The 12,646-nt window shown below is 43.4% G+C and overlaps 7 protein-coding genes across 7 annotated transcripts; 3 read left to right on the top strand and 4 right to left on the bottom strand.

The window, feature by feature from the left end:
- Positions 1-41: 41 nt before the first annotated feature.
- L203_101738 (uncharacterized protein) lies at positions 42-703 on the bottom strand (the record flags this gene model as incomplete). Its single annotated transcript, XM_066211174.1, has 3 exons — positions 42-159; positions 211-355; positions 409-703. The coding sequence occupies 3 exons, from the start codon at positions 701-703 to the stop codon at positions 42-44; spliced, it is 558 nt and encodes a 185-aa protein (XP_066067271.1).
- A 417-nt stretch (positions 704-1,120) lies between these two features.
- On the bottom strand, positions 1,121-1,702 carry L203_101739 (uncharacterized protein; the record flags this gene model as incomplete). Its single annotated transcript, XM_066211175.1, has 4 exons — positions 1,121-1,152; positions 1,206-1,274; positions 1,332-1,647; positions 1,691-1,702. The coding sequence occupies 4 exons, from the start codon at positions 1,700-1,702 to the stop codon at positions 1,121-1,123; spliced, it is 429 nt and encodes a 142-aa protein (XP_066067272.1).
- Positions 1,703-1,964: 262 nt separating this feature from the next.
- On the bottom strand, positions 1,965-3,139 carry L203_101740 (uncharacterized protein; the record flags this gene model as incomplete). Its single annotated transcript, XM_066211176.1, has 5 exons — positions 1,965-2,117; positions 2,169-2,403; positions 2,454-2,549; positions 2,592-2,674; positions 2,726-3,139. 5 exons carry the CDS (start codon positions 3,137-3,139, stop codon positions 1,965-1,967), a joined length of 981 nt encoding a protein of 326 aa, XP_066067273.1.
- Positions 3,140-3,436: 297 nt separating this feature from the next.
- On the top strand, positions 3,437-5,926 carry L203_101741 (uncharacterized protein; the record flags this gene model as incomplete). The annotated part of the gene is made up of 5 exons (XM_066211177.1): positions 3,437-3,760; positions 3,816-4,505; positions 4,556-5,251; positions 5,299-5,431; positions 5,484-5,926. The coding sequence occupies 5 exons, from the start codon at positions 3,437-3,439 to the stop codon at positions 5,924-5,926; spliced, it is 2,286 nt and encodes a 761-aa protein (XP_066067274.1).
- A 92-nt stretch (positions 5,927-6,018) lies between these two features.
- Positions 6,019-6,580, bottom strand: L203_101742 (uncharacterized protein; the record flags this gene model as incomplete). Its single annotated transcript, XM_066211178.1, has 3 exons — positions 6,019-6,147; positions 6,195-6,360; positions 6,417-6,580. The coding sequence occupies 3 exons, from the start codon at positions 6,578-6,580 to the stop codon at positions 6,019-6,021; spliced, it is 459 nt and encodes a 152-aa protein (XP_066067275.1).
- Positions 6,581-9,583: 3,003 nt separating this feature from the next.
- L203_101743 (glutaredoxin) lies at positions 9,584-10,640 on the top strand (the record flags this gene model as incomplete). The annotated part of the gene is made up of 3 exons (XM_066211179.1): positions 9,584-10,279; positions 10,322-10,412; positions 10,456-10,640. 3 exons carry the CDS (start codon positions 9,584-9,586, stop codon positions 10,638-10,640), a joined length of 972 nt encoding a protein of 323 aa, XP_066067276.1.
- A 629-nt stretch (positions 10,641-11,269) lies between these two features.
- L203_101744 (iron sulfur cluster assembly protein 2, mitochondrial) lies at positions 11,270-12,047 on the top strand (the record flags this gene model as incomplete). Its single annotated transcript, XM_066211180.1, has 5 exons — positions 11,270-11,446; positions 11,498-11,565; positions 11,614-11,807; positions 11,861-11,949; positions 11,997-12,047. The coding sequence occupies 5 exons, from the start codon at positions 11,270-11,272 to the stop codon at positions 12,045-12,047; spliced, it is 579 nt and encodes a 192-aa protein (XP_066067277.1).
- Between the last annotated feature and the right edge of the window lie 599 nt (positions 12,048-12,646).

The following is a 12,646-nucleotide window of genomic DNA, read 5'->3' on the forward strand; positions in this document are numbered from 1 at the left end:
CTTTGTTGCCTTTACCGCAGTCAGTCACAAACCACTAACTGTTACTCGAATCCCATGAGCTCGTTGACGACATTCTTGAAAGTATCTGCCCTTGGAGGAAAATCTCTCTGCTTGTCTTTCCAGTGACCAAAGAATTCCTTCAATTTAGTTTCCAGTTCTCTGTACCGAGTATCAGGCTTTTATCTGGAGGCCTTGGCTGCCTGCACGTACGGGATGCGAGAGACCAGCAGGTATCCGTCTTGTCCAAGGGCATTGGCCAGTTCAACCTGATGGTTGTCCATTAATGATTCATTTGGGACGACTAGTAGCGGCTTCATTGGGCGTTGTCTCAAGACGGCAAGTATTGATCCAGAGCCTAGACTTGTTTAGCTATTACAGTCATGTTTTGATGAATAGAAATCAAAATACCAGCATGACTGACAACAGCATCTGCGTTATGAACCAAACGTTCAAAATTATCAGTGTATCTCATCACTATCACATTCAGCTTTGCTATCTGGCCGCTTCCGTTTCCATTTCCATCCATTTGAAGCTGATCAACGACTGAGATGGGGAGGTTTGCCTTGCCATATTGAACAATGAGTTTACCAATCCCAAGTGAAGATAAAAGTTGAAGAATTGTCGGAGAGAGGACGAAGCAAGTTAGAGAAGGAAAGAGAGTGGAGCCCACTGTTACAAGAATGGTTTGATTCCCTCTAGTCATTATAAAAATGTATATAATGGCTGAGTTTATAAATGATCTAGTTACAGTAAAAGTTCAAGAACCCGTTCCAATATTGGACGCGAAAAGTGGAGGTTGCAAGCCTTGTCAATAGGATTATTCTAGTAGAAATAATCTCTCAATGCTTAAGTAAAAATTAGGATTATCTTAATTATATCTCTTTATAGTATGTTGAGCTTGAAAATCTGCTCTGACTTGTGTTAAAGATCAACCAGACAAACAGTGGCTGGACCAAATATAATCAAGGACATATCAGTCCTCATGAAGTATCAATACCGCCGACGGAAACCACCTTTCACGGCAAAAAAAGTATACTGATGTAATTCATGCTGACCAGAACTCAAGCCGATGCCTAATGTATGTACCAGCTCATCAAGCCCTCTCTCGTTCTACATTTGCTTAATAAGGACGGGCGGCGGCCTGGCAGGCCTCTGACAAATACTATTAGCAACACATCCAAACGAAGTCAATCAAAAAGCCTTACTGAGAGCCTCAAGGTAGTAGCCACAAGATTGCATGTCGCCGTTGGTGGCTTCAAGACACTTGGTAAAGTCTGGAAAGACGGTCAGTGGTTTCGTACATTGACTTTGAACTGAAAGGCAAAACTTACCCTTTGCCTGGATATCACAGGAAGCCCCTGAAAGCTGCTGTTGCTGGATGGGATCCTGAGCAGGCGCAGCTTGCTGTTGATGACCACTACCACCAAAGAGCATGTTGGAGATACCGTGTCCTACAACAGAGCCTGCGACGGCTCCTCCCATTGTACTTGCCGCTTGGGCAAAAAGACCCGGCTGACGTTGCTGCTGAGCGTGATTAGTTTGTGGAGCGGCATGGGAAGAAGTCTGTTGGGGGTAAGCGGCGGTGTGGGCTTGACGAGACTGAGAGTGGGAAGGAGGAGGCGCGGTAGGGCGCGCAGATGATCTAGACTGTCGACGAGTCAGCCTTGTATCATGCTTTTGCTATGCTTACAGAGCGAGGCATTGCTTTAAAGTATGAACAATTGATTTAAATGTAAAATTAAAAAATGTGTAATGGAAAAGAAAGAAGAAATAGAAATCGAATTTAGAAGAAAACATAATTTGATTTGTCCTTTTAAAGCCGGCCACCTCCGCCACTAACGTGGCTTTTCGGCAGCCATTTTTGAATATAATTTTTGAGAATTCCACTTATTTTGGAATTGAAGCAATGAAAATGACAAAAGTGAGATGTAATATATGCACAGCGATAACAGTAACCTCTGCTTTCACCATCTGGGCTTCGATCCACCCCTTAGCATTCTCATAAATCCTCCTCTTCTGTAACTTGCAGCAGCAAGCAATCCATAGACGATGCCTCCAAGATGGCCTGAAGAATCAGTGCCAGAGTGTGGCCTGAAAATAGCAGAATAAAAGTCCCACTAGTTGCTTGTCAGCGTCATGTTATTGTAACCACAAGATCATCCACTCACTGCAAACACACCACTGATAGCAACCCACACTGGCATAGGAATTATGAAAAACATCAAGACTTGGCTTTGAGGAAATAAAGCTCCATAGTAAGCCAAGCAAGCATAGATGGCGCCACTTGCACCCTCCGATCCCCACCAGCGATGACCAGAAATACGATGGTATCCCAAAGACACAAGAGAGGAAAAGACTCCAGCACCAAGATACAGGCCAAGGAACGAGGCACTGCCCATAATTCTAGCTCAAGACGTAAGTAGGAGCAAGAAGAGGGAGATATGATATCTCACGATGCAGCAGCTGGTGCAAGAAAGTAGAGGCCAAGGCAATTTACAAAAATGTGGGTACCTGTGCTATGTGAAAAGGCGCTCGTAACAAGCGTCCATCTATTCGATGTATCAGCATCTTCACTCCTCGTTGTCGCCTACATTCTGCCAGAAAAAATGTTGATTTTATTAAGGATAAAATTCTTCCTCATAAAGTACAATAGCGAAGGATCACGGAAACGTTGCTAGATAGCGCTCAATTTAGTCAAACCCGTTAACATCCATCATCTACTCACTGCAGTCGACACAGCATACTGCCAAAGTAAAAACACAGCTCCGTTTATCCCAATTAACCCATATATAAGCATCATGGTGGGTATCCTATCTATCCTTCTTTTCAACCTCATAAACCATCCTCCGGGACCTTGTGGGGCACCGAATCCATAGCCACCAGAGCGTCCGCCACGGGGAAAGTACGTCGATCGGATGAGTGAAAGATGAGTTGAAGAAAAGCTACGACTGCTAGCAATCCTCTCAAACGGTTTGTGTATGGACTTGATACGAGATTGAAGAGTCGACCTCATCAATAGCCTGCTACTCAAAGCCCGCGAGAAGAAAGCAGTAGAGAAGCTGTTGTTGAGACTTGGACGGCATATATGATGAAATCTTGTAGAGGTATTCGTGGCCCCAAGAGCCACTCTCAATGCCATGATGAAAGTTTATAAAGTTGACTTTAAGAAATGTTATGAATTCAACAAGAATTTGGGAAATGTCAACGATGGAGTCTTAAGGTGGAGGCGGACATCGCCGTTAATTTCTGAAAAAGTTGGAATTTTTGAACAAGGGTGATTATTATACAATGACAACAAGGACAAAGCTCTCTATCATTTAAATAAAAGCCAAAAACACGACCCAAGACTAATATTAGCATCTCTTTTATCAACTTTACGCCAGCTCACGCTTTTCTCCATCACAAAGTGTTTGGTATCGACTGTGGCTAAGCAGCCATGGCTTCATTCCCTAAAGTCTATACTGTCAACGGCCCTTCCTCTACTTCTGCATCTTCTTTACCATCGTGGCTTGCTATCAAATCCAAAACGAAAGGTCTCAATAAGAACAAAAAACGTACAAAAACACAACACCAAATCGGCGACCTAGAACTCATTCAAGACTTTACCTTTCCCAGCTCTGCTATCAAAATCAAGACGACAGATGACGGACAATATGCGATAGCTACAGGCGCATATAAGCCTATGATGAAAGTATGGGATCTGGAGGCGTTAACTGTCAAGTTTGAGAGGGTCACTGATGCTGAGAATGTTGACTTTATGGTAAATTGGATGGAATCTTCCAACTTTAGAAATCACAAATCTGATAAGCTTGCAGATATTATCATCAGATTGGACCAAGACACTACACCTTCAACGAGATAGATCTCTTCAGATTCATACTCAGATGGGCCTGCACCACACCATTCGGTTACCCATATATGGTCGTGCACTCGGTTACCATTCTCCTTCTGCTGACGCTCTTGTCGGCTGTACCGGTACAGAAGTCTTCCGATTCAACCTTGAAGAAGGCCGTTATATGACGCCTTTGAATGTGGCAAAGGGCTGGGGAGATGGCAATGAAGATGATGTTGAGGGGGTTAATGTGGTGGATGTGAATCCAAGACATGGACTTTGGAGTTTTGGGCTGGATGGGGGTGGTGGTGTGGTTGAGTTTTGGGATCCCAGGTCAAGAGACGCCTTGACACGGTTAATCCTTCCATCATCTTCACTTCTTCCTGCTCAGTCTCTTGATCATTTCTCGACTATCGCCCCGCCATTACAAAAGCTGTCCATTACAGCACTCTCGTCACATCCGACTGACGGGTTGTCCCTTGCTGTTGGAACCTCTTCAGGTCACACTTTGCTATATGACTTGCGAAGTCCCACTCCATTTGCAATAAAGGACCAGGGTTATAGCGAGCCGATTAAAAAAATTGAATGGTTACGAGGTGGAGGAGCAAATGAAGACACGGGCAGAGTGGTCAGTGCCGACAGCAAGGTTATCAAAATCTGGGATAAGAACAACGTATGTATCAAAACGAGACGGTTGTCAAGGCTAATGATGGATCATTGTAGCCTGCTCAAAACCAATTGTCTCTTCACCCGCCCAACTCTCTTGTTGATCTTCATCCTGTACCTCAATCAGGTCTCATATTTGCAGCATGTGACTCTCCCCAACTCTCCTCTTATTATATTCCCGAGATTGGACCTGCTCCTAGATGGGCCTCCTTCCTTGACTCTGTCACTGAGGAGCTTGCAGACGACTATACCGGTGGTTTGGGTAAAGGCGCCTATGCAGATTACAAATTTGTCGACAAGGCCGAGTTGGACACTCTTGGTCTCACACATCTCGTTGGAACACCTGCGCTCAAGCCGTATATGCATGGTTACTTCATGTCGCTCAAACTTTACACAACTGCAAGGCTCATTGCCAATCCGCAGTCCTATAACGAGTACCGTGACAAACTTGTTAATGAGAAACTCAAGTCTAAAGCCGAGTCTCGTATACGTACAAGAAAAGATCAACCCAAGGTCAACAAGGCGCTTGCTGAGCGACTCAAGAAGGCCGAAGAGAGAGAGAAAGCCCTCGAGAAGAAAAAGAAGGCTCGCAAGGGATTGCCCGAAGATGAAGAAACAGAGAAAGGTGAAGAGAAAGGCCCAGGATTGTTGGAGGATGATAGATTCAAAGAATTATGGGAAAATCCTGACTTTGAGGTAGACGAAAAGAGTCGAGAGTTTGCACTCATCAATCCAGGTACAGCTAACATCAACGTAAGTATCACAGGATTTAATAAACGAAATTATTGACACATATGTAGGCCAAGCGGAAAACAGCTGTTGAGGAGGAAGAAGACGAGAGCGACAAGTTTTCATCAGACCTTGAGAACGAAAGCGAGAGTGAGGGTGAGAATGGGCAGGATGAGAGCGAGAGTGATGAAAGTGATGATGGAAGTAAGTTTAAATCCAAGTAAGAGTGAAGCTCTATGCTGAAGCCTTCATTCAGATTTGTTACATTACGATCCACGTCAAGTTGCATCCAGCCAACGACGACCCATGCCCCGTGGCACGGGACCTCAACTTATTGTCGGCGACTCTCAGACAACCACTCAACGCACCTTTGGACAAAGACTGCACCAAAACAAAACAAGGCAATCCGGCCAAGTGATTGCAAAGAACGATCCTTCTGTACTTGCCATGCGTCGCGGTACCGATGGGGGTATGGAAATGTCATTTATCCCCTCTAAAGCATCAAGAGTCAAGGGAGAAGCAGTTGATGAGCCAGATGAGTATTCAGGAGGCAGCAAGCGCAGGGATAGAGTCGAAAGGTTTGGCGCAGGTATGGAAAAGGGCGGTAGAGAAGATGACAAGTTGGAAGGGCGTGAAGGCAGAACCGAAAGGAGAAGACCGGGTAGAAGTGCTTCCAAAAACGCTTTTAGAAGAAGGTAGTATTTGTATCAAGGCTAATTTCGCAGGCTGTATGGATGTCACAGTGAAACAAACAGACGAGACCACCATCAAGTCTTAACGCTCATCCCATATCACTTAACGTTATCTGGCTTGTCTCTCTGTTTTCCATAGACGTCAGAATGTCCAAGATTCAAATCAGGTTGAACCAAATTCCTTATTCTCTGTTTCAGGACTTTGAGCTCGGGAAAACCTCCCTCCGTCTAAACTTCATCAGCGATATTTAAACCATAGACTCAAGGTAATATACCTTGCGATCCCAAGCAAGCTGGGTTTTACCATCTCCCATATCAACCCAGACTCGAAATCTCCCTCCAGTTTCCAGAGCAATCAGAGGCATCAAAGTAATACTTTTAAGCAAAGGATTTGGAAAAGTCAAAAAAAGTTCAGTTTGAATCCATGTTGCTCGGGGTGCCCTTCAAAAAAAAGAATACTCAACAATGAATTTCAATTTTACAAATCATCAACTCACCATCTACATCTATCGCAAAATTCAATAACAACGCTCGGCTTGGCTTGCTGCAAGTCTGGTGCTGCCAGCGATGGCTCTGGTTCTTTTGTAATGGTAGCTTGAGGTGCAGATGCATCCGTTCCAGCTTGGGTTTCTGGAGGGTTAGGAGTGTCGTTGCTTGTCATGACAGTGGACTGTAGAGGTGGCTGAATACAGTCTGTACACTCTTCAGACATTACTGTTCTATCTTGACATTTGCTGATTGCAGGAACAGGTAAATGTAGAGAAGATACATTTATAATTCTAGGTGTATGTTAAAATGACGGCTGTCATTTGTATGTAAAAAAAAGGTTCCGTCTGAGAACCAAACACAAGTCTGCTTATTTTACAAGAGGAAATAAAATGACAAGCAATTTCATTTATATATTGTTTTGGAATATCACTAAAAAGCACTCAAACCAACCTTTAGACAAGTAACTAAAGCAACTTGCATTTGAATTCTGAAAACGAAAAGAGGGCTGTATATGATAAGGACAAGAGAATAGGTTGATTGGCTGAACCGACATCAAGATAGCAAACGCAGTGCTCTCAATACTCTGGGCCTTACCCATATAATTCTTGTCATATGGACAACAGCTTCTTGCCTGAGTATGTTGCAGTTGTTTATGTACTGTGTATGAAAGCAATTCATTTTGAGAGGTGTGCTTTGGGTGATTATATCTCGCTTGAAATAGAGATGAAACATATCTATAGGGGCAAGCGCTTTAAGCAAAGGCAACACACTAAAGTTTTGCTAATCAGATAAAAAAACATAGTAAAGAATGCTGGTTGATGCTAGAAGATTTAGCCATGGATTGTCACTGTAGACTCATCCTGACTATAATAGCCATCTAGCTGACATTGGAGCAATCCGACATTCCTGACCTCTTTGCTTTTGACCGTGCATTTTCACTTGATTCATCATACCTTGTCTTCTATCTATTACAATAACACCAAGTTTCATGGTGTATACCATTAACCATCAGAAGGCGGTAGTGATATTTAAAACTGTCGTATATGGCATAAAGCATTTGCTCTGCTGCATATGCCCTCCAAAGGTTTCTTTTGGTCCTCATAAAAGTCAGAACAGGACGTTAAGATGATCCTATTAAAGCTTGAAAAGTGGTTCGGCCTCGAGCAACACTTGTGGAAGATCCATCAGCGAGAATTGGAAAGCAAGCATTACAAGAGTGGTTGAGCCTTGACTAAACAGAGCCATTCTCTCATTTTTTCTCGTTTTCGACTTTTTGATATTTCGTTTTCAGCAAACTGTAGACTACAGGCCAATCGAATCTATGAATCGATTTTTCGCTGTCTTGATCTCTGCCCTTCGTTTTGAACTCATTATTTTTTTTTCATTCACTATCCATGGATATAGGTCTCTGGCCTGGGTATCAAAAGCACAAGTGTGAGCAATTCACAACAGAGTCGTCGACGATAACAACCCCATGAACCGTAACACGCTAAACGTTGAGAGACAAGAGTAACGTTTCGAATCGCTTGGAGACTGCAGATGTACCGGATGGATCCATGCACCAATATGGATGCACTGTACGGCCGCATCCCGAAGATAAACCGTTAGACTTGCTGGTTGGTGGAATACTGATCCTTGCTCTTACTGGAAGTGTAAAGAAAGGCTTGTCTCGTTTTTCGCAGTTTCCAGGGCCTTAACCTTGACAAAAATGATGTGTATAGAGAGACTCAAGACATAACTCTTACTTCGTTTTTTTGGATGGTAGTAGATATTAACAATAAAAAAACAAAGATGAAATGGATAAAAGATGATCTCTCAGTTTGCATCTTACACGTCATCACTTTACGCCGGATGTGTTTATTTCTGCCACTTTTAAACTTGTCTCTTGTTTGGTTTCTACAACCAGGCTTTTCAAAATATATCATGATTAAGTTGTTATGCCTTATCATCATAGCACGACTTGTTCCATCTTCCGGCTGCATACATTGCACTCCGCCATCAGCAGCCAAGTAAAAAGACAGGCGACAATCACACAGTAATAAATGCCGCTATTGAATCATCCCACTTCAAGACTGGAGGTTGGCATACTCGGCTTCGCAAATGATAAATATTGCTCATAGCCATACGCATGGTACAGATAGAATAAGATTAAATATATTTGATCTACCGGCCGAGTGATGTCAGTTTTCCATTCGACAACCATGGCCAGTCTTTCACTCTGTACTTTGCCTTTAGCAATCAGCCACAAAACATTTTCCGCTGTATTTATGGCAAGCTTCTTGCCATAAATACAGTTCCAAAGAGATTCTCTCCGAGTACAGTTGAGGATGGACTGTCGTCCCTATGTGGTCAAACAGGGAGCAACAGGAAGGGAAGAGTATTTGCATAGAGTACACTCTGGCTGCATTCGTAACATCTCCGTCACTGACATGCAAGATGGATGCAGTTATCACTCTATGCCCTTTTAATTGAATGGTTAATGTCTGTGAAGACGTTGGTTGCGTTACTTGAGAAATGATTTCTATAGGCAGCAGGAGAATTATATATTTTGCATTTAAACCCAAATGATGAGTTTAATATTTGTTGACACTTTTTATTTTATTTTATTTCTCTACATCCATATACAAATGTCATTTTATATCTCTCTTTATTATCTTGTACATATAATAGAGTCTTTAGTTTCACAATAATCTTTTTACAGCTAGACAGGCAAGAGGATCTCCAAAGCAATCACCCTACAAATCCTCTACGCCCATCGATCTCGCTTCCGAATCACTGTTGCTGGGATTTAGGCAGAAAGAATCAACGGTATTTATTAGAAATATATCACCATTGCCGCTCTCGCCTTTGTAGAGTGGTTGGAAATATATAATTCGGCATTCTCTATCGCATTGCTCTGTTCCCACAGACACTGTAGATTGGCTAGGCGACGCACTCTTGGAGTTTCTTTTTTCGCTGTTCAGTAGGTAAGTATTGGCTATTGAGACGACAGCTGAGGGATTGCAGCGCCAACAGAGTGTGTATAATCTATCATGCGGTGATTCTAGTTGACATTGTGCACCCCATTGGTGAATAGTCAATACTATAGATCATCCAGGCAAGAGATGTATGAACCTCTTCTTTCCCATCCCAACTCTTTACGAAACATAAACTGGGACCTTGTCGAGCATTCAGTATGCCCTCTCTCAAGATGTCTTTTTACTCATCTTCAGCGCCCATCTTGCCGCTTTCAGGCAATTCTCATTCGACTGCTCCTCGGCGATTGAATGCAAAACGTATAACCTATGGCATCAAGAACCGTATTTCTCGACACCCTCTTGCCGTTACACTTGGCAGTATCCTAACTCTCTCTCTCTTTTTCATTTATATCCAATCATCAACAGACTTTAGCGGATATTTTCAGACAAAGCTGCACTCGCCGCAGACACAGAGCCAGTACATAGAAAAAGAGCTCCCGAAGGTCCATCCCCACCCTCCCGATAAAAAGATGGACAAAGGAGTAGAGATTTTGGTCGCGGATGAGGAAGAGCTGATAGCAGAGGATGATCTTTTTTTGAGTTCATATACCGATTCTATACCTCTTTCTGCTGAAGAAACAGCGGCTGAGGCACGACGTCAAGCACTCAAACAAGATTTAATTACAAGCAACCATGCCCATTCTCTCCGTGCTCTAATCTGGTGGCTTGCCGAAGGAGGTATACTGCCAGACGACTGGGAAGTGCCAAGCAAGTCGCATCTGGAACAGATTGGAGGCGAAGGATTCGAGGAGATGTTGACCAACATCAATCGGGGAGAGAATGAATCAGAAATCTTTGAAACTGGATGGACAGAGCTTGCGGATCAAAGGTATAGGATTGTCGTCTTCTCAAAAGTATGTTGCTGCAGTTTTGGCAAACAAAGCTGACCCGCTCAGTCATATTGCCCTTACTCGCGCAACGCCAAGTCCATTATGAGCCGGTACTATCTCTCGCCTCCGCCATACATCATCGAACTGGACCAGAGATGTGAGTGCTGTCGTCGGTGAGATCAAGCTGACACAAGACGTAGCCGACATGAAAGCAATTCAGACCCTTCTTCACCATATGACAGGACGTCGAACTGTACCCAACATTCTCTTCGACTTTGTTTCTATCGGCGGCTCTGACGACGTCACCCTCTTCCATCTAGAGGGAGGTCTGCTGAGAAAATTCAAAGAGATGAAGTTAACCTTGGACGCCGAGTTGATGAAATGAAGCGCCTTTTAGATCGGTGTATATGAACCAAGGACATTTAGGTCTCTCTACGATTGAAGGAAGATCAAGATACAAAGGTCGCATGTTGTTAGATTAGTTTTTCTTGTTTCTCTCGGCGATACACAGTACTATTTGATTATGTTCAGAAGCTGTGTTTAGATATACGTCAACAAAACGTTTTTCGTGCATTCCAATGGCATTCGTAGCATCCATGTCCAAATTATCTAGAGAGCAAGTCAAATCCTATAGCCAGGCTCCCTCTGTGTTGTGTATATGACGACAGAACGAGCATGTGAATACCTAGCACTTTATCCAAATCCCATAAATCATATCTAATCAGTAAATAAACTTCGCTTATCATCCCTCTCTTTGTGCCGAAGTGCAGTGCCACTCACGGCAATGCTCGGCGTTATATCTTGCTGCCTCCACATTGATGGCCGAGTTGATACGTAACCGAGTCCTGCACGGACCCTCAAGTTCGCCACACAATTTAATCTGATTAGAAAAGTTGAAATAGTTGGAGTCATTACGTCGACGATTTTGATTATTTTTTTCTTCTCACTTTCCGCAACTTTTATTTCGTCTTTCTCAAAAATTTTCCAAAGATTATCATTGGAAAGTGCTCAAAAATGTTAAGACAAGCGATGCGTTCAGCCTCCAAGGCCTCTGTATCTTTTGCTCGACCAACTCTTCAGATTGGCACCTCGTCGAGGGCGTCTGCTTTAATCGCCACTCGAACATCCTTGTTTGGCCAAAGGAGATTGTATCACGAAAAGGTCATTGATCATTATGAGAATCCTCGAAACGTGGGTAGTGAGGCGCTTCCAGTTTAGAGCGACGCTGATTGTCTGACTCAGGTGGGAAACATGCCGAAGAGCGATTTTGATGTCGGCACTGGCTTGGTTGGAGCTCCTGCTTGTGGAGAGTGGGTACCATTTGAATTGTAAAAGTGGAAGCTAAGACACTGAATTAGCGTGATGAAGCTCCAGATTCGAGTAGGAGAAGACGGTATCATATCCGAGGTCAAGTTCAAAACATTTGGTTGTGGATCTGCAATTGCCTCCTCGTCATACATGACCGAGCGGGTCAAGGGGATGACGCTGGAGCAGGCAGGTGCCGTCAGAAACACAGAGATCGCCAAAGAGCTGTGCTTGCCTCCCGTCAAGCGTGGGTCATCGGCTTGCCCAGCTATTGGATATCCATTGACGTTTTCATCTTAGTACATTGTTCTCTCCTAGCGGAGGATGCTATCAAGTCTGCAATTAAGGATTACGAGACGAAGCGTGCTAAGCGACTCGCTGCAACCGACGTTCGTTTCATCTCCTGTTCAATGACTTTATGTTGACTCTGATACAGACCACTCTTTCTTCATCAACACCGTTAGCCCAGACTCAGGCTTCTGCTTGATAAGGCTGTGATATAGACAGAAACTGGGATGGTGGCTCAAGGACCGGCATGGTCTCGGCCTAGAGCGGGTCGGTATGGGCAGTGGCTGTTCAAATATTTCTTCAGACTGCGGCAATAGGCGAAAAGGGTGTAACTTTACGAATTGTGATTTGGCGATTTTGGCTCTTTAATTGTTTGGTGATTTTACGATATCCACTGTGACAGCAAGGAGTTTGCAATTCATTGTACGACAATGCAAGCGACATGGAAATGATATTCGGCCCAGACAGGCCATGGTTACTCTCCAAGTTAATGTCGTAATGAACTGCACAGGTTATAGACACTCGCTATTGTCCATGAAATCCTGCGCTGTATTTGGAATCTTTCCATATAAAATAATAAATCGGCAAGTTAAAAGCTCAGACTGCCGGTGGAGGGCCTGGACTTTTTTTTTTCGTTTTATTATGCCTAATTATTACACTTTTGTTAAATAAATACAAAAAGATCCACATCTGTCTTTTTGTATTTATTTATTGTTGATTTCTTTTTCATTTAGTATTGTCATTATAGTTGCCATCCAACATTTTCCTTTAAGAAAACGACTTGGCCCTATAGACGAT

The sequence above is a fragment of the Cryptococcus depauperatus genome, chromosome 2 (genome assembly GCF_001720195.1).
Source record: "Cryptococcus depauperatus CBS 7841 chromosome 2, complete sequence".
Classification (NCBI taxonomy): Eukaryota; Fungi; Basidiomycota; class Tremellomycetes; order Tremellales; family Cryptococcaceae; genus Cryptococcus; species Cryptococcus depauperatus.